At 45.9% G+C, this 18,472-nt stretch overlaps 1 protein-coding gene across 1 annotated transcript in view; it reads left to right on the top strand.

Annotated features, from left to right (window-relative positions):
* The first annotated feature begins 528 nt into the window (after positions 1-528).
* The window catches only part of LOC147684251 (putative cation-transporting ATPase 13A5), a 256,436-nt gene continuing 238,492 nt past the window's right edge, over positions 529-18,472 (top strand). The window contains exons 1-6 of the mRNA XM_086942616.1: positions 529-537; positions 663-809; positions 7,307-7,377; positions 7,469-7,549; positions 13,591-13,660; positions 14,333-14,467. Coding sequence (XP_086798742.1) covers positions 529-537; positions 663-809; positions 7,307-7,377; positions 7,469-7,549; positions 13,591-13,660; positions 14,333-14,467 — 513 coding nt within the window. The remainder of the gene's footprint in view (positions 538-662; positions 810-7,306; positions 7,378-7,468; positions 7,550-13,590; positions 13,661-14,332; positions 14,468-18,472) is intronic.

Below are 18,472 nucleotides of genomic sequence, written 5' to 3'. Positions count from 1 at the left end.
CTAACTAAATCTACACCTAGAAACAAAATCTACACCTAGAAACTAACAGTCTAGACCTAAAACTAACAGAGTCTGCACCTCCAAACTAACGGAGTCTACACCTAGAAACTAACAAAGTCTACAGCTAGAAGCTAACAGAGGCTACGCCTGGAAACTAATGAGTCTACACCTAGAAAGGAAATCTACACCAAGAAACAAACAGAGTCTACATCTAGGAACTAACCGAGTCTACACCTAGAAACTAGAAGAAGAAAAGCACACAGTAAGTGGGCAGTATAGAAAGCGAGAAATTGCAATCCACTGATCCAGCTTTGGATTAAGGAGATATTTTTGTCTTGCCTTGTTTTTTTCTATTTTGGCTTGCATTCATATTGCATTATGATTCTTTTGTTTGTGTTGTGTGGCTATGATTTGCCATCATTTTTGGCACCACCAGTTTCCAAGCCTTGATAGAGGAATTGGAAATTGTCACCGCTCAAGGTCTTACCAGAATAGACAAGCTGGTCAGTCACTCAAATGTATGTGTTCATGCCTCATGTGACTGCATATAAAATACACTGACTTAATTAGTTTCATGGATGTGTATGTCAGCAGGAGGATTCATTAAAGTTGCTGCACATTGCTTTGACTACATATATGGGTTTTGCCTTATCTTTTCTTAGGATGCTTTCCAACAATACACCAAGAAGAAAGTCACCTGGATATCCCTATATGAACCCACATATATGTGCACTCAGAAACGAGGTCCCTTGATCAGTACGGATGAATCATCTTTTGTAAACAGAGTGATCATGAAGCCAGAACTCAAAGTAAGTTCTTTTACAAGTGTACATTGGAAAAGGGTCATTTTATGAAAGAATTTATTGATCTTAATAATTTCATAAACAAGCATCTTAAGTGCACTGCAATCATTGTTTCTGTTACATATAGTCTTTGAGCCTGTAGCACTTGCTTCTCATATTCTCATGGGCACTTGACCCAAAGTGTGTGATTTTGCTCCATCTCTTTTCACCCTCACACATGACCTTCTTCATTCTCAACCATATGGATGTTTGTGCAGCACCTCATTTTGAAACACTGCTGTTGAAACATTCTCTGCAAAGTGTTTAGTTACTTCTGGAACCAGGCTTTGGTTATCAAATAACACAGAGAGATAACAAGCATTGGAACTGAAGAGCCAGCTTTAATTTACAGAGAACTAACATGTGAAACTCTTCTAAGGTACAGTAATTAAAGTAATACATAAAATCACTGACAAATATCTTACAAACTATTAGCAGGAAATCTGGAATACACTTCACAAGTTACCCAACAACCCTTTCCCTCTATAGTCAACAAAACTGATCTTACTGTACTGAACCCCTGCTTGTCTCTGTGCAGACATGTAAAAGACCGGAGGACATAAGAAGCCTTTCAGCCAGATCTTACTACAATAGTTATAAGTAAAAAAGGAAACTAATTAATAGAATGAAGAGTGAGAGGTGATAACCCCCACCTAGCGGTTTGAGTACAGCCCCCAGAAACATCAGCTCAAGTGTAAAATAATAACAGTAGATCAGATGCAGCTCAACTCTCTGACATTGCCAAGAATATGGGTGTGTTTAATACATATTGATGTCAACAGAGAAGCATTTCATGTCACCATTCAGTAACTGCTGGCAGCTTCTGGGATTGAAAATACAGGAAGTGAACTAAGTGAGCAACAGCCTCAGCAAAAAACGAATTCACAGGTAGCAATCTAGTCGACACTCAGCATAATTAAGATGCTATCTATAGGTGTTTGAAGAATAAGTGCCCACATGAGATTTTGAAATATTCCACCACGAAAACTGTTCAACCTGTCACATGAGGAGGACATAAGAGCCTGGTTAGCAATTGTAACATCACACTGTGGATGATTTGTCACCATATTAAACAGTCTCCCCCACTTGTGAGGCATGCCATAGAAGTCACACAGCATCTGGTTACGTTTCATCTTGTGTTTAGAAACTGCTGAAGTCACAATAAGCAGAGGGAGGTGAAGAAAATATTGGATATGAGCTACTTCCTTCCCATCCAGAACAGTTTTATCATATTTTAAAACTTTACAGACCCATAGAGAGATGAAATTCATACATTTGATACAATCCTAGGAATAAGAGATCAGAGAGATATATTGATTAAGAGATGTATAGAGAATGTAGAGCACATCTAAAAAGGGTGTGACAAAAAACAAGAATTTGTAAATATTTAAAATTCACACAGCTTGGGTAAAATGAGTTTTTGTGGAAGGAATATAAATATGTTGATTTAGATAACATAATTCATAAGTTATGATTTGCCAGGAGAAATGTGGAGCTTCTTTTAGGATTAGCTCTGGAGTTCTTGCTGATATGTTTTTCAAAGCTAAGCTGGCTTACCCTGTACTGTCACATTAACATACTGTGTTGAGTAACTAAATCGTTCTTGTATTTATACAAACCACACCAGTTTAAAATGAGAACCGACCTGCATCCATTTTGTCTCCTGTCACCATGCATTTCAGGGAGCCTCCACTCCTAGCTCCTGGAAGTAGTCTGCCTGACCTCACCGCTGAGTTTGCAGTTTGTGACTGTTGCTGATACAGTCTCTGAGAGGGATGACACTACACGCCCCTTGCCTATAATGAAAGTACTAGTCAATCATTGCGATGGGTTTTTCAGGGGATCTGATGGTGTGTGTCAATGTTAAGGTTCTGTAGCTCACCTAGGTATGTGAGATAAAGTAAGGGTGCCTTAAGTGAAGTCACTGGTACCTCTAGGGGTTCATTCTTTTTAGGCAGTGCAAAGTTAATCTATGGAGTTGTGCAAAGTTAATCTATGGAGTTGTGCAAGCGAGCAGGGGTTATTGCAAAGGTTCTGCAGCGGCTAAAATGGATTGACACACTGATTGTGTTTTTTGTTATTCCATTTTTAGGATTTGATGTAATCAAAGATTAATGTAAGTAGCAATGAATATATGCCCTCACACCATCACCCTTCTCACATTGTTTCATGTATTGCATTGTACCATTTATATAGTGCTTCTAGTGCCTAGGTGGGGCACCGAAGCACATTCTTTAGCTTGTGGGATGCTACACATTAGGGGTGTTTGTACTTGGAAAACTGCTGCATTCATTGTGATCACCAGTCCTTCAGTGTCCTGCCTTTGATTGGTTTGTTTCAGGATATTGGCAATCATTTTCTGATGGTGGTCCTACCCTGCAGTGGTTTAGTTTTATTATTGGAGCTTCATCTGGACTGCTTGGGTTTGTGCTTGCTCCACAGTCTGCACTGGTTACAGTTGGCTGATGTGATATCCAGTTGCAGTGCCTCCTCTGCAACTTGTGCACCATTGCTGTCAGCAGAAGAGGATCCTGGAGAGGGTGACCAGAGAATATGGTCATGCGTGGTCAGAAGGTGGAGTGTTCCTCAGATCTGATCATGCATGTAGTGATCATGGGACTTTGGGCATTCTGTTGCTGAGCGCTCCAAGTGGTTTAATGCTGGCATTAGAGGATCCAATTGTGCGGATTCATTATCTTGGGAATAGGCATGTGTGTACTGCTTTCCTGAATTTTAAGTGGTCTTGTGAATTTCAGAAGCAAGGATTTCTTCTTGAACAATAGCACAAGGTGCTAACCTTAAGAAAAGGTTCATGTTGTGCAATATCAGTGGAATTGTTTTGGGTATTGCAGGATTTTTTCCTGAATGTTTTTGGGATAATGCAGAGTTTCTTAGAAATCAAGAGTCTTGCATCTAGTAGCCAAAGACATGCTTAACGTACAGTGGTAATGAGCCCACTGCGGTAGGCGAAACAACAGTTTTGCTGCTGTGTTTTGGAACCTTTTTAGTTACTGTCATAGGAAACAAGATGTGACATGTAACAGCCTATTGGAATTGTTGGTTATTGATATGATAAAGGTGAGATTAGCCTCTGTTCTTGACTTTAGGCTAACTAGGGAACAATGTACCTCGGCGTAATTTTCATAATATTGCTGTTGTAGACAAATCCATAATCAAGAGCCATGTGAAAGCATGGAACAACTTTGGAATCAAAATTCTGAGATTTAAGAATTGGCTTTCCTCTGACCATTTATATAATGAACTGCAGATTATGTGTCTTTCTGTATCCTTTATCTTCTATTCTTGAATTGTATGACCTTGGTTTAGGATGGACCTACACCTTGCTGGTAGCCGGGTGTTTTAATACCACGTGAGCACTGTCTTCTATCAATGTGGATCACTACAGGTGTCAGCAGTGTGAATATTCAACTACAGCTACCAATGTGTTATTGTTTGACACAAAACAAATATATTTTACACATTATCTTCTCAGATAACCAGGTCTTTCACTGCACTTAGCCCCTCATCAGTAGTTCAAGGCTTTCTATTTGATTTTATTTAGACCTCTACTGAGGCCAACAAATAAATACATGAATTTAAAACAATTCTTATTATATACTTTAAAACAACTTAGAAAAACTCTTTAAAAACTTCAACAAATTATGACAGACAAATTCATCAGAAAGCGACTTGCATAACATGATTAAATCTTGAGCAGAAGGGGCTTTGTATCTAAATGAAATGGGCTTTATAAACCAGCTGACAAAACATGAGGTAGATCTTGTACTCCTCCATTACACAAATCAAAGATACCTGATGTGTTTTCTAGGTTATTCCATCTGGATGTATAAACTTTTAATGGGAGGATCCACAACCGCAACAACACGATACAGCGCCATACTCTGTGTTCTAGCCGAAAGTCATTTTCTAATTACAAACAGTATTCTACATCTGATGTGAAGCTTAGTCTTGGTGTTAAGTTCTTTAGAAAGAGTTTCAAATGTGCAGGCGTCCAGGATTGTAAAAGTGCGAGTGTGCAGTGAGACGCATTAAGAGCTATACTAAGATTCCTATTAAAAATGTACTGCAACAACTCATTTCTGAAAGTCTCCAATTTTAAAATGTGCCTTAGAGATCCTAGGTCAGCGTGTAAAAAGTTATACGCCCATCTTATTATGTTAAAGATAGCTCTAGCATATGTACTACCTAAAGAGAACTCTTAGGGGCCCATTAGGATGACGGGCAGCATCCTGTCGTTGGGGGCATTAGGATGCGCCCGCCAAAGTGGCAGGTGCATCCTGTATCTTCAGCATTGCGGCGGGTGGTGCTGAATGCACCGCCCACCGCAATGCTGAAGATACATGCAATGCATTACAAAGCACCGCGCGGTGCCTGCCACGTTGTACTTTGTAATGCTGGAAGTACCATAGGTACCCCCCATGTGCACCACTCACCCTCCCGGAGTCCATGGGGGCCCGCAACGGGCCCCCGCAGGGTGCCTCCGCATGCCGCAAAGCCACCACGGAAAGGCATTTGTACATGCCCATCCTAATATGGCTGGCGGTGTCTCATAGACACCGCCACCATATTAAACCTTTTCCGCCCCGTCCGCCGCGGTCCCCCGCCATCCTAATATGGCAAAGGAGAATTTAGGTGCGGATGGCAGGCGGATTGCCCCGCCAGGCTGGTGGTGGCTACCGCCAGCCTGGCGGGGGCAATCCGCACGCCATCCTAATGGGTCCCTTGGTGTGTAAAGCTTAGCCCCTCTCAATAAGTATCCATAAGGATTATGGAGTCGATTACGAGTTTGGCAGTCTCACTGCTTTACCACTGTTGTGGCAGTCCCAAGACGATCACTGAGCCATGGCCTTCTACCCACCATATTACAAGTTTTCCACTGGGCTAGCAGTGTGTGGGCAGTGGAGTTATGGGGGGTGACACGCTTCAGCTCTGGAATTGAGCTGGAGGCCAATGCCGGGCATATTGAGGTGTCTCCAGCCAAAGGGCACATTGTTTCCTTGCACTCAGTTGTGCAAGTCAATTATTATGCAACCTAACCTGGAGGCATTAGAGGGCACTGCATAAGCATCAGCTACATTACATATTCACCCTCAAGCCATTGATTCGGCTCATTGCCTCCCTTTATGCCAACTTTCGCATGGCAGTGTCCCCACCAGAAACAGGTCAGCGGATAGGCAGGTTGTAATTGGGCTGGTGGTGAGCTGCACAAGACCTCTCCCATGGCCACCTCTGCCGCTGCTGCCTCAGTAGCTGAAATTTCGGCGGTGGTGGACGTCTTGTGGTGGTCTGAACCCACAATCAGATAAACACCAATCATCATAATCAGGCCCTATGTTTTTCAGATGTATCTTCGTCTTTTGCCATTGAGTGTCACATTTTAACTATGTGTGAAGAGGTTAAAACTTGACAATTGATCCCTGTGCGCTCCTCACCGATGTCCTTCAAAATCCAGAGTTCATTTTGTGAAACCATAAGGAAATGAATCAATTCTTACAAGGATCAGTGTTTAGATGTCAATATTGTCAAATTACACAGTTTGTCACTATGAGAGCATTCTACAGAAACAACCAATCCTTTAAATGCTATTTGGCATGTCCAAAATCAATATCAGCATTCCATACTAGTAGTGTAAAATTGTAAAAGTCCATAGTTGGAAGTCTTTTAAACAATCCATCAGTAGTCCTAAGTGCTCAAAGTGCTTGACAACAGCAATCATGTTTTTGTGTCACGGATCCATACGGGCAGTATATTCACAGTTTGCACTCACTGTCAGTGTCAAGACTCCATGCCAACATGCTGAGTTTCAGGATGCAGCCATATCCTCAAGGTTTTACTGAAACATTAAATACATGTTTACTAGGTGACTGACATCAAATTCAAGATTGACTTATACGGCTATACGGCCATTGTATGCCCTTAAGCTAGCAGGAGGCCTCTTTTGATGGTCGTTCAGGAATCTTGAGTTTTTTAAATCTCCATAAGAGTCTTTGATGGTGGGCGGTGTTGAGTGTAGTGGGTGTAGTGGCTGTGATGTTGTAGGTCATCCTAGTTGGATAATGGTGATGACTCTGTGCCTTTATTCTCTTCCCTCATTCGTCAGTAGTTTTGAAATTACCCTGTTGCTTCTGTGATGATGTATTATTGAATTGATGTGAATTTTCAGTGCCTCAGAGTACTCTGTATTGTCTGTCATGCAGAATGGTACAATTCCTAATCAAAGAAACCTGTGCTGTACTGAGGGTGCATGAACTAAAGCAAACCTCGTGTTGCACAGGTACAGCACTAGGCCTAAGACCAACATTTTGCCCCATTGCTCCAACCTAACCAGTTCTCCAGTTCTCGCATATGCAGACAGAGTTTCATTGGGCCTACATCAGGATTATTAGAAGTATACTCAGTAGTCAAGACTTTATTTGCATACTTGAGCTTGTTTTACTCTGCAGATGAGGTGCATCCAGGTACAGAAAATTCGCTATGGCTGGGACATTTCAGAGAAGCAGTTCCAGAAAATTGGGTGAGTTAAAGCTACTGTTTACCTGTGTCTCCATAGTTAGATATCCTCTTGCAAAATCCTAACCTGGCAGGGTTTTCTTTACACATTGCAGGGTTCTGGAAGACAAATACTCCTGCTCAGAGATACATTCAAAGTTTGGATCAGGATTTACAAGCGAAGAACACATCATCCGGTGAGGTGCTGCAGGCAAAGCTGCTTTGTAGTGGTGTTGCACAGCAAATCAGGGGTACCCTTTCATTAATCACCGTTGAAACAAAGTTGTCCTATACTCCTCTTGGTCTCCCTCACATTCATGTGTGGTAGGTGCTTTGTAACAGTTAAAAGTGTTGAATACAAACACTGAATTTCTGGAAGCAATGTAAGCAGGTATTATGCAGGGAGAAACATTAAGCAAAAGGTTTTCAGACTCTCTGCACATGTTGTGAACTCCTGGGGCCTCATTTATGAAAAGTGACGCATCGCTGCGTGAAAACAGCGATGCGTCACTTTTCACTGCGCACTCCTTGCGACACCAATGATGCGTCATATTTAATGTATGACGCATCATGTCGCAAGGACTTACAGATACGTCAGTATTTCTGACGTATCTGTAAGCGCAAAAGTGACGCATTGCTGGAGTGTGTCACAAAAGTGACGCAACTCCAGCAATGCGTCCTTTCACATGGGGAAAGCCCCATGTGAAAGGGCTTGCGTCAGTCTTACGCCTGCTGTGAGGCAGGCGCAAGATTTTGACGCAACAGCATCCTAAAAGTGACGCAGTGAAATCTCATAGATTTCACTGCGTCACTATTGCGAGGCTTTTTGCAGGGGACCGCCCCCTCTGCATACATTATACCAGACGCAGGTATAATGTGGCGCAGGGGTTTAAAAAGTGACGCATCTACCTAGATGCGTCACTTTTTAAATATGGCGCAACAAGGCGCATATTTTACGCCTATGGTGCGTCACAAAAAGTGACGCACCGGCGGCGCAAAACTGACGCAAGGCCTCATAAATAAGGGCCCAGGCTTTCTATTTAGATCTGAACAACCACTCAGAAACCATGGGGTGAAGCCAAATTTGTGAGTACCTATTTACACATAGGGTGAGCCGCCTACTACCTGGGCAGAGATATCTGTGAGGTAAAGTACAGGGACAGCTAAAAACATGACACCATTGGTATTTATCTGATTGGCATAGTTCTTTGAGACTGGTAGGCCCCTTTTAAAGTGGTATACCATATACCCAGGGCCTGTACTTCAAATGATACTAGTGGGCCTGCAGCACTCATTGTTCCACCCACACAAGTAGCCTTTCAAACCTGTCTCAGGCCTGTCACTGCAGTGCCTGTGTTTGCAGTTTGCATGAAAGAAAAATCCTTTTTAAGAAGACAGAAATAGATGAATAAAGAAAAGTCTACGTAACTAATCCATGGAGTCTGTGCGTTGTGTTTAATAATTACTTTAATTGTGTGGAATTGTACAATTTGTACTTCGAAATATTGTGCTGGACCTCAGAAGATGTATAGGAAGCTAACAACAACCGTGAGCAATTACATGCCACCTGTGGGACTTAAGCTTATCAACCTTGTGACGTTCCCTGACATGGGCACTGCTCAAAGTCTCACTCTGCTGATAGAATCCTTGGGCACGCCAACTATCCATAGCCTCATCACAGAGGACAGGCCACAAGCATGCTCAAAGGTCTGAAATTGCAGGTTCTCAATGGAGACCTGCAGGGTTCAGACCAGTGTCCTAGTCTGTGTTTATCCCAGTACAAAGAGTTGGGCGTTGCCAATTCCATAAAGCAATTAGGTAGGGACAAGGAAGCAGTTTGGGAAAGGGAGAGGTCATTTGAAAGCAAGCTACAAAGAGAATTTCTCCCCATTGACTGTACTTAGAATGTAAATTTATTTAGAAAAAGTAAGCAGTGTTTAAAAACCTGTATTACAAAGAGTAAGGATTTCAACAGAGTAAAGTATAATCCATTAATATACAAATACACATTGAATAATATATTTATTTCATTAGATTTTTCTACATTCATTTTAATGAGATAGAATCTTCTCATCTTTTTCTTGCTCAATAGGGTGTAACAATATAATAGTTTGTTTCTCAACTTAGCATAGTCCACAACAGTGCCTTCCTCGAACCCAATCATACATTCCGTGCCTACACCACATGCCCCTCCTTGATGGTCTGGCTTGGCCTGTTCCTCCTTTCTACAGTTGCACATAAGCCCACATGGAAGCATCATCATCAATCAATCAATCAATCAGTGACACTTATAAAGCGCGCTACATACCCGTGGGGTCTCAAGGCGCTGGGGGGGGGGAGCCGCTACTGCTCGAACAGCCAGGTCTTCAGCTTCTTCCTGAAGGAGAGGTGGTCTTGGGTCAGGCGCAGGTCGGTCGGGAGGGAGTTCCAGGTCTTGGCGGCCAGGTGGGAGAAGGACCTTCCTCCTGTAGTCGCTCTTCGGATGCGGGGGACGGCGGCGAGGGCGTGGTTGGCTGATCGGAGGTGGCGTTTGGGAGCGTAGAAGTTGACTCGGCTGTTGAGGTAGCTCGGGCCTTGGTCGTGTAGGGCTTTGTGTGCGTGGGTGAGGAGGCGGAAGGTGATTCTTTTGTTGACGGGGAGCCAGTGAAGGTCTCGCAGATGTCCGGAGATGTGGCTGGTTCGTGGGATGTCGAGGATGAGTCTGGCTGAGGCGTTCTGGATCCGCTGGAGTCTCTTCTGGAGCTTGGCGGTGGTCCCGGCGTAGAGGGCGTTGCCGTAGTCCAGTCGGCTGGTGACGAGGGCCTGGGTGACGGTCTTCCTGGTCTCGGTGGGGATCCACCAGAAGATCTTCCGTAGCATGCGTAGGATGTTGAAGCATGCCGAGGAGACGTTGTTGACTTGCCTGGTCATGGAGAGGGAGGAGTCCAGGATGAAGCCCAGGTTGCGTGCATGGTCTGTCGGTTTGGGTGCGGTGCCCAGGGCGGGAGGCCACCAGGAGTCGTCCCAGGCGGAGGGAGAGGGGCCCAGGATGAGGACCTCCGTCTTGTCCGAGTTCAGTTTCAGGCGGCTGGTCGTCATCCACTCGGCTACCTCTTTCATCCCTTCGTGCAGGTTGGCTCTGGCGGCGGCGGGGTCGTTGGTCAGGGAGAGGATCAGCTGGGTGTCGTCGGCGTAGGAGATTATGCTGAGGTTGTGTTTGCGTACGATGGCCGCGAGGGGGCTCATGTAGACGTTGAAGAGGGTGGGGCTCAGAGATGATCCTTGGGGGACGCCGCAGATGACTTCGGTGGCCTCTGACTTGTACGGTGGTAGGCGGACTCTCTGTGTTCTCCCGTCGAGGAAGGAGGTGATCCACTCCAGCGCCTTGTCCTGGATTCCGACGTTGCTGAGGCGCTGCACTAGGGTGCGGTGGCAGACCGTGTCGAATGCCGCGGAGAGGTCTAGGAGGATGAGGGCCGCTGTTTCTCCATTGTCCATCAGGGCTCGGATGTCGTCGGTGGCGGCGATGAGGGCGGTCTCGGTGCTGTGGTTGGCTCGGAAGCCGGACTGTGAGGGGTCGAGGGATCCGTTCGTCTCGAGGAAAGCGGCCATCTGCTTGTTGACGGTCTTCTCGATGACTTTGGCTGGAAACGGGAGGAGCGAGATGGGGCGGTAGTTCTTGAGGTCGGTGGGGTCCGCTGTTGGTTTCTTGAGTAGGGCGCTGAGTTCGGCGTGTTTCCAGCTCTCGGGGAAGATGGTGGTGTCGAGGGATGTGTTGATGATGTCTCGCAGGTGGGGTGCGATGACAGCGTCGGCTTTGTTGAAGACGTGGTGAGGGCAGGGGTCGGTCGGTGATCCGGAGTGGATGGAGTTCATCGTGCGGATGGTGTCTTCGGTGCTGATCGGGGTCCAGGCGTGGAGGGTGGTGGTGGGGGGTGGTTGTTCGGTCATGGTGTGCGTTGGTTGGTTGTTGAAGCTGTTGTGTATGTCCGCGATCTTGTTGTGGAAGTATGAAGCCAGGGAGTTGCAGAGGTCTTGCGATGGGGTGATGTCGTTGTTTCCTGCGCTGGGGTTGGAAAGCTCTTTGACGATGTTGAAGAGTTCCTTGCAGTTGTGTGCGTTGTTGTCCAACCGGTCCTTGAATGCTGTTTTCTTGGTGGCGCGGATCAGCTGGTGGTGTTTCCGGGTGGCAAGTTTGAAGGAGGTCCTGTTGTCCGGTGTCGGTTCCCTTCTCCAGACTTTCTCGAGGGCTCGGCAGTTCTTCTTGGAGCTCTTGAGTTCGTCGGTGAACCATGGGGCTTTCTTGCTGCCGGGTCTGCTGGGCGGGGTCCTCAGTGGGGCGAGTTCGTCCGCGCAGTTGCTGATCCACTTCGTGAGGTTGTCGGCGGCCTGGCTGGGGTTCGCTGAGCTGGCAGGAGGGTGCTGGCTCAGGGAGGTGGCGAGCTGGTCTGCTGTGATCTTGTTCCAGCTTCTGCGGGCGGTCTGTTGCTGGTGGTGGTGGGTCGTTGTTTTCTTGAAGGTGAAGTGGACGCAGCTGTGGTCCGTCCATTGAAGCTCTGTGGTGTGGCTGAAGTTGATGTCCTTGCTGGATGAGAAGACAGCGTCGAGTGTGTGTCCGGCGAGGTGGGTGGGGGTGGACACCAGTTGCTTGAGTCCCAGGTTGGTGAGGTTGTCGAGCAGGGTGCTGGTGTTGCGGTCGTTGTTGTTCTCCAGATGGAAGTTGAGGTCTCCCAGGAGGATGTAGTCAGCGGAGGGGAGGGCATGTGGGCTGACGAAGTCGGCGATGTCCTCGCTGAATTGTGTGCGTGGTCCAGGGGGTCGGTAGATCAGGGTGCCTCTGAGGGTGGTGTTCGGGTTGGTGTGGATCTGGAAATGCAGGTGTTCGGCGGTGGTCAGGGAGTTGTCGGTGCTGGTCGTGAGACGGATGGTGCTCCTGTGGATGATGGCGATGCCTCCTCCCATCTGGTTGGCGTTTCGGTCCCTCCGGACGATCTTGTAGCCCTCTGGGATGGCGATGGCGATGTCGGGAGCTGAAGAGGCGTTCATCCAGGTCTCCGTGAGGAAGGCAACGTCTGGAGCTGTGGTGTCGAGGAGGTTCCAGAGTTCGATGGCATGTCTGTGGATGGAGCGGGTGTTGAGCAGGATGCACTTGAGGTGGGTACTGCTGGTGTTCGGCTTGGTGGGTGCTGGTGCGAGGCAGGTCCGGATGCAGGTGAACTTGCAGGCGTGGCAGCTGAAGGGTCCGTGGGTACGTCGTGGAGAGGCTTGATGGCATTCTGGGAGTCGGCCGGTGTTGAGAGCGGTGAGGGTGGCGGCGGAGTACGTCAGGCGGGTCGGTCGGGGTCTTCGGGGGCCAGGGGTCCTGGCGCTGGTCGCGATCCTGGCGCGGACGGGCGTAGACGGGCTTACCTTTGGCGCGCCTTCGGCGCACAATCGGCGCGCCCGCTGCGCGTGACCGCTGCGCGTCCGCACGGTCGCCATTTAAGGCCAAGTGCGCGGGTGGGCGGAGCAGCTGGGAGGCGGGAGCGGGGAGGGAACAGAAGAGAAAAAGGGGCGGGGCCAATGTCGGTGGCGGGAAGCGAGAGCGGAGGGCGGCGAGGTAGGCGGCCAATCAGGAAGGAAACTGGACACGGCACAGGGGATACAAAGAAATTAACAGGCACAAATTTAGGGCAAAACGAGGAAAAACAGCAAAATACGCGAGCAGACGGCAGAAACAGACAAGCACAAATTACGGGCAAAACGAGGAAAAACAGCAAAATACGCGAGCAGACGGCAGAAACAGACAAGCACAAATTTAGGGCAAAACAACTGGGAAACCAGAGGGGAGCGACCACGGCGTCAGCGAGGCCGGCGGTGAGGCAGAAGGCAGGCAGAGGGGAACACACGCAGCAGCTGGTGGCCGTGCGGCGCGGGGGTGTCCCACAAGTGTAGAATCTCAGGGCCTTCAAGCATCAGGACCACCACCATGCAAAGGAGAAAAATCACCTGCTTCTAAGCTCCCTGGGAGTTGTGGTGGTTACTTGAGTACCACGTTAGTCAATGTACTGCCCCGTCTGTAATACCCAAAGGAGCCCTAAGCCCAAAAGATAACAAAAATCCAAAGCTTTGGCAGATTTGGTCCACATGTGTTTCCTGCTTCATATGTGTAATAAAAAAGTCTTGAGTGTTAGTGCCCTGTCTTAGTTAGCATAATGAGTCTGGAATTGAAGGATTGGTTAAAGAGACTAACACTGTCAATCACAACAATCTATTTTAGGGAAAAGATCTGTGGGCCAAATACCATTGAAGTGGACATCATCCCCATTTGGAAACTACTTTTCAAAGAGGTATGCTTGTGCTGGAGAGAAAGGGGTGTTATTTGGATGGTAAAGCACATTATATAATTACAAAGTGTACTGATGAATGTATACTGCATGAAAAGATAACAGCTCTTGTGAAACTCCTTCTAAGAGGGGGTCTCTTTATTGACATAATGACCATAAGTGGAATTATACTTTTAAAAATCAAGACCATGCACTAAGGCATCCACACGTACGCAAGGTTAGACACCAAAGCCTGAGAAGATTCTACAATGTAATAACTTCAGTGTGGTGCAATGTTAACAATTTTGTCACATTTCACTTTTATTGTTTCAGACAAAAACCTGCATATTTGAAAACAGCTGTGCATACTTGCTTTTCTAGAAAATATCACACCAGTAAAAAGAGCCCTATGCCTAGTTTTTCTGATAAAGAAACTTGACCGTTTTCCCATCTGTGCTGTAAGGGACTTTTAACATGATCTCACAAGTTTTTCTGTCACAAAGCTCAATGCCTTGAGGCCCTTACTGGCGAGTAGCCATGCTTTACAACCCCCTGATTGATTGATTGATTGATTGATTGATTAATTGACAACGTCTGAATGGTACAAGTTGAGAGAGCAATCAAAGGTGGAGGCATAGTCAGTATGAGATATGCATTGATCACAGAAACATAACCCATGTTATGCATTTGTTGCAGGTCTTAAATCCATTCTATTGGTTTCAAGCTGCCAGCGTCTGCCTCTGGGTGGCCTATGCTTACTATGAATATTCATTTGCAATATTGACACTTACAATCATATCCATCGGTGTCACGGTGCATGATCTCAGAAAGGTGAGTGTCTTGGCCAAGTGGATTTCATTCACATGTGGGTCCTATCTTTGGGGAAGTGCATTTTAAACTAATGCCATTCTGTTCATGACTACAGACAGCTTTAATACTCTGACACAGATCAGGTAACCCTCAGGTAACCCACACCGAAATTTCAATGTTAACATTCTGGATTGTTTAGTTTATTTATTTAATTTTGAAGGTTTTATATAGCGCGAACAAGAGCCTTGCGGGTATCAGAGCGCTTTACAAGGTAAGTATAGGAATCAAACATGCATATAGTAAATAACAAAATGTTCCATACAAATTATATAAACAAGGCTCATGTGAATTCAGACATGAGAAGAAATTTCACTTCTTTTTTGAAAGATGCAGTAGAGGGATTCCGTCTAGTTTCTGGGGGCAGTGCATTCCAGATCCTGGGCGCCATCCCCGAGAACGCTCTGTTTTCTTCTTGATCAATCTTTGTGGTTTCAGTAAAAGGTTACTGGCACTTCTGGAGGATCTGTTACCACATGAAGGCACCAATTTATGTGCCAGAAAGCTTGGAGTGTTGTGACGTATGGCTTTATGCATCAAACATGCAATGCAATTTTTTGTTCAATTCTGGCTTCAAAAGAGATCTGAGGTCTGGGTAGATGTGAGAGTTTCTTTTGGAGCCAGTAATAAGTCTAGCTGCTGCGTTGATTGAAGCTCTTAGAGAGGCCGTCGAGGATCTGGGAAAACCACAAAGAGAGACAATCCCATATTCTACTCTTGGGATAACTAGTGCTTGAACGGCCAGTTTGAAGTCTTTGCGAGCAAGAAGGGTTTTAGTTTTCTCAAGGAGTTCATCTGAAAGTTTGCTTCTTTTGTTGTGGCGCTGATGTGTTTCTGCAGATTTAGATTTCTGTCCAGAGTTACTGCCAGCGATTTCAATGAGTCTATAATAAGAGGTTAGCAGTTGAGTGCTGTTAGATGTTTCAGCCAGTCTTGGATTATGGTTACTTGGGAGGGAGGGGCAATTAGGAGGAATTCAGTTTTGAGGTTTTTTGGCCAGCCACGTCTGAGTTTTTCCTAGCATTGAGTTGAGAGATTTGATGTCTTCTAGTGAGTGGATCTTTAAATATAGTTGTGTATCATCTGCGTACATATGATATTGTACGTTAGAATAGTTGAGAATCTTTTTGAGTGGTTGGTTCTATGAATAAATTGAAAAGTGTAGGATAGAGGGATGATCCCTGTGGGACTCCTAAAGTGACTGGGAATGGTTTGGACAGGTAATGATTAACCTTGAATCGTTGAGATCTGTTTTGCAGGAACAAGGTGAACCAATTTAGAACAGATCCAGATAATCCCATTCTGTATTTCAGTAGGTCTTGCAAGTTGTCATGTTTGACGGTGTCAAAAGCCAAAGAGAGGTCAAGCAAGATTAGCAAACAGGCTTCGTTTTGGTCAAGGATTTGTAGTGCATCATCTATTTTGTGGGTCATGGCTGATTCTGTACTGTGCCCTGCCCGGAAGCCGGATTGGTATTGGTTGAGAAGGTTGAAATGATCTATGTGTTTGCAAAGCTGAATGTGTACACATTTTTCTAATAGATTGGCCACAGTAGGGATGTGGATATTGTGTGGTAATTATTTAAGTCTGCGGGGTCAACAGTTAGCTTCTTTAGGATGGGGGATAACTGCCCAGATTTAAGGACTCAGGCATGATTCCTTGAAGGAGAGAGGAATTTATAATCTTGGTCCATAGAGGCCATAGCAATGGAATGAAGTCTTTTATGCAGTTTGCGGGAAGATGGTCTGTGAAGTGATTGGCGGGATTCAAAGCCATGAGCATGTTGAGTATAGCGTCTTCACTGTAAGTGTTGAAGGAGGACCAGGAGGCATTACTTTTTAGGTCAAACTTTGGTGAACCTTGGGTTGGAACTCCTGGAAGGGATGATTAAGTGTCCATGTGTGTGTCAGTATGCATTATTAAATAATTGAGTAGGTCCTTCATTATGTTTTCGGTCTTTATAGTGAAGAAGGAGGCAACCGCTTCGCAATTGGGTAGTGTGCCTGTGCTGGCATGGGGGGGGGGGGGCGACGTGCATCCTTAGACTAAATAGTTTTTGGGACGATTCTTAGCTTGGTCTAATTGATTACTGAAAAAGTCTGCTTTAGATCATCTGATCTTTCTATAGTAGGAGTTTATCTTCGTTCTTAGCAGCTTGAGGTGGTTAGCGGATGGTGCGGATCTCCATCTCCGTTCTTAGGGATTGTCTATCCTTATGGAGTCTTCCATCGTACCAGGGTTTTGAGTCTTTTGTGGTGACTCTCTTCAATTGTAGGGGGGCTACCTTGTCTAATACCACGTTCATGAAGTGGCAGTATTGGTTGGTAAGATCTTGAACATCAGATAGTCCCACTGGAGAAAGAAGGATGTTGGTGCTGGTGGTTGTGATTAGGTCAGCACCAATAATTTTTAGGTTCCTCTTCCATATTGCAGTTCTCGTGGGTAGAGCAGAGTTAAGTTTGACTGTTTCTGTAACGAAGAAGGTGATAATGTGATGGTTAGACAAATCACATGGTAGGATCATATCTAGCTGAATGGATTTGGCCTTAGAGATGGCTAGGTCAAGGATTGAGCCTCTATCATGTGTGGAGCTGTTACAGACTTGGGTGAGGTCACGGTCCGAGAGGAAGGCTTTGAGGGTATTGACCGGTGAATAATTATGTGGGGTTGGCACTTGTTAGTGGGGGTTGAGTGGTATGGAGCGGTATGCGTGGTGGTGGGATTGGGACAGTTATGGGGGTCATATGCTGTGAAGGGGAGCTGGGCTTGTATAGATTGAAGGTAAGGTATGAGATGAGGTGGAAGTGCTGGAGCAGAGGGGATGCAGGTGTTGGGCTAAGGGATGAGGGTAAGGAGAGGGGGCTAATGCCAAGATAAAAGTGTGTAGTGGATGTGGGGCTAGGTCAGAGGAAACATTCCCACCTGTGTATTTGTGGAGAGGTAAACCGGTGAGTGTTATCTAGAATGTCTAGGGTCTAATCCATTACGAGGGAGTCAGTCCAAGATGGCCGCACAATTTGTAGCAGTTATCATAACCTGAAAGGTAGTCCTATAACAATTTCAATTAGATGGGCCATTAAAGGAGTAGTGCTTTTTCAGTTTCTATATGCAATGTAATTGCTTTGTCCTTTTACACTCCCTCTGTGGTGGACTTCTGGGGAAGATCTTTGTCTCTTCTTGCCTAACAACAGGCTGAAAGCAGACCATTAATATTGGAATAGATGCAGCAGCCCTTTGTGGGACATCGGGGCAACTGCCGACTCATCAAGAAAGGGAATCCCAAAGTGAGATCCCCACCATGTAGACGCAAGTTTCCAGACTATGAGCACTATCAGCTTATGCTAGTGGGCAGGCGGCATGACCCGGTGAGTGTGAAACCCACACGTCCAGGGGATCTCGCCGTCTAACCCAGTAGAATCAAAAACAAATTCCAGAACAAAACACAAGCAGACAACAAGCAGAAGCGACACGGTGGGCTCAACAACCTCATCTTCCCTCATCCCAAACATTAGAGGAATGGGAGACCCGGCTCAGCGATCTGAGTCCAGTCCACCAAAGAGCGGAGCAGAGTGAGGTGAGAGACAGGATTGCTCTGTTATTTGAGATACAAGATGCCGGGGGAAATACATTAGTTGCTTCAGTGCGGCACATAATTCCCTTTCTCTCACTCTGTGTTTGGTTCCGAGGTCGCTGTCGCTAACAGGGATATCTAGTAAATTCCGATCCCAAGCGTGCAGACCTCCCTTTGTGTGCTCCTCACCAGTCGGCCTTGGACATTTTTGGAGATACACTTCTGTCATGGCTTGAGAAATGGGTATTCCCCAAAGCGAGTATATTTTCTCAGTGGTGAGAAACAGAAAAAATTGAGTAGATCCAAATATATTATCCAGTGCATTTGTATTGTATGCACAATTAAGCATGTAGAAATACCACCGTATGCATGCAAGCAGAAGTTCTCCAAAAATTTCT

The sequence above is a fragment of the Lissotriton vulgaris genome, chromosome 11 (assembly GCF_964263255.1).
Source record: "Lissotriton vulgaris chromosome 11, aLisVul1.2, whole genome shotgun sequence".
Classification (NCBI taxonomy): domain Eukaryota; kingdom Metazoa; phylum Chordata; class Amphibia; order Caudata; family Salamandridae; genus Lissotriton; species Lissotriton vulgaris.
This window is presented reverse-complemented; position numbering and strand designations above follow the sequence as displayed.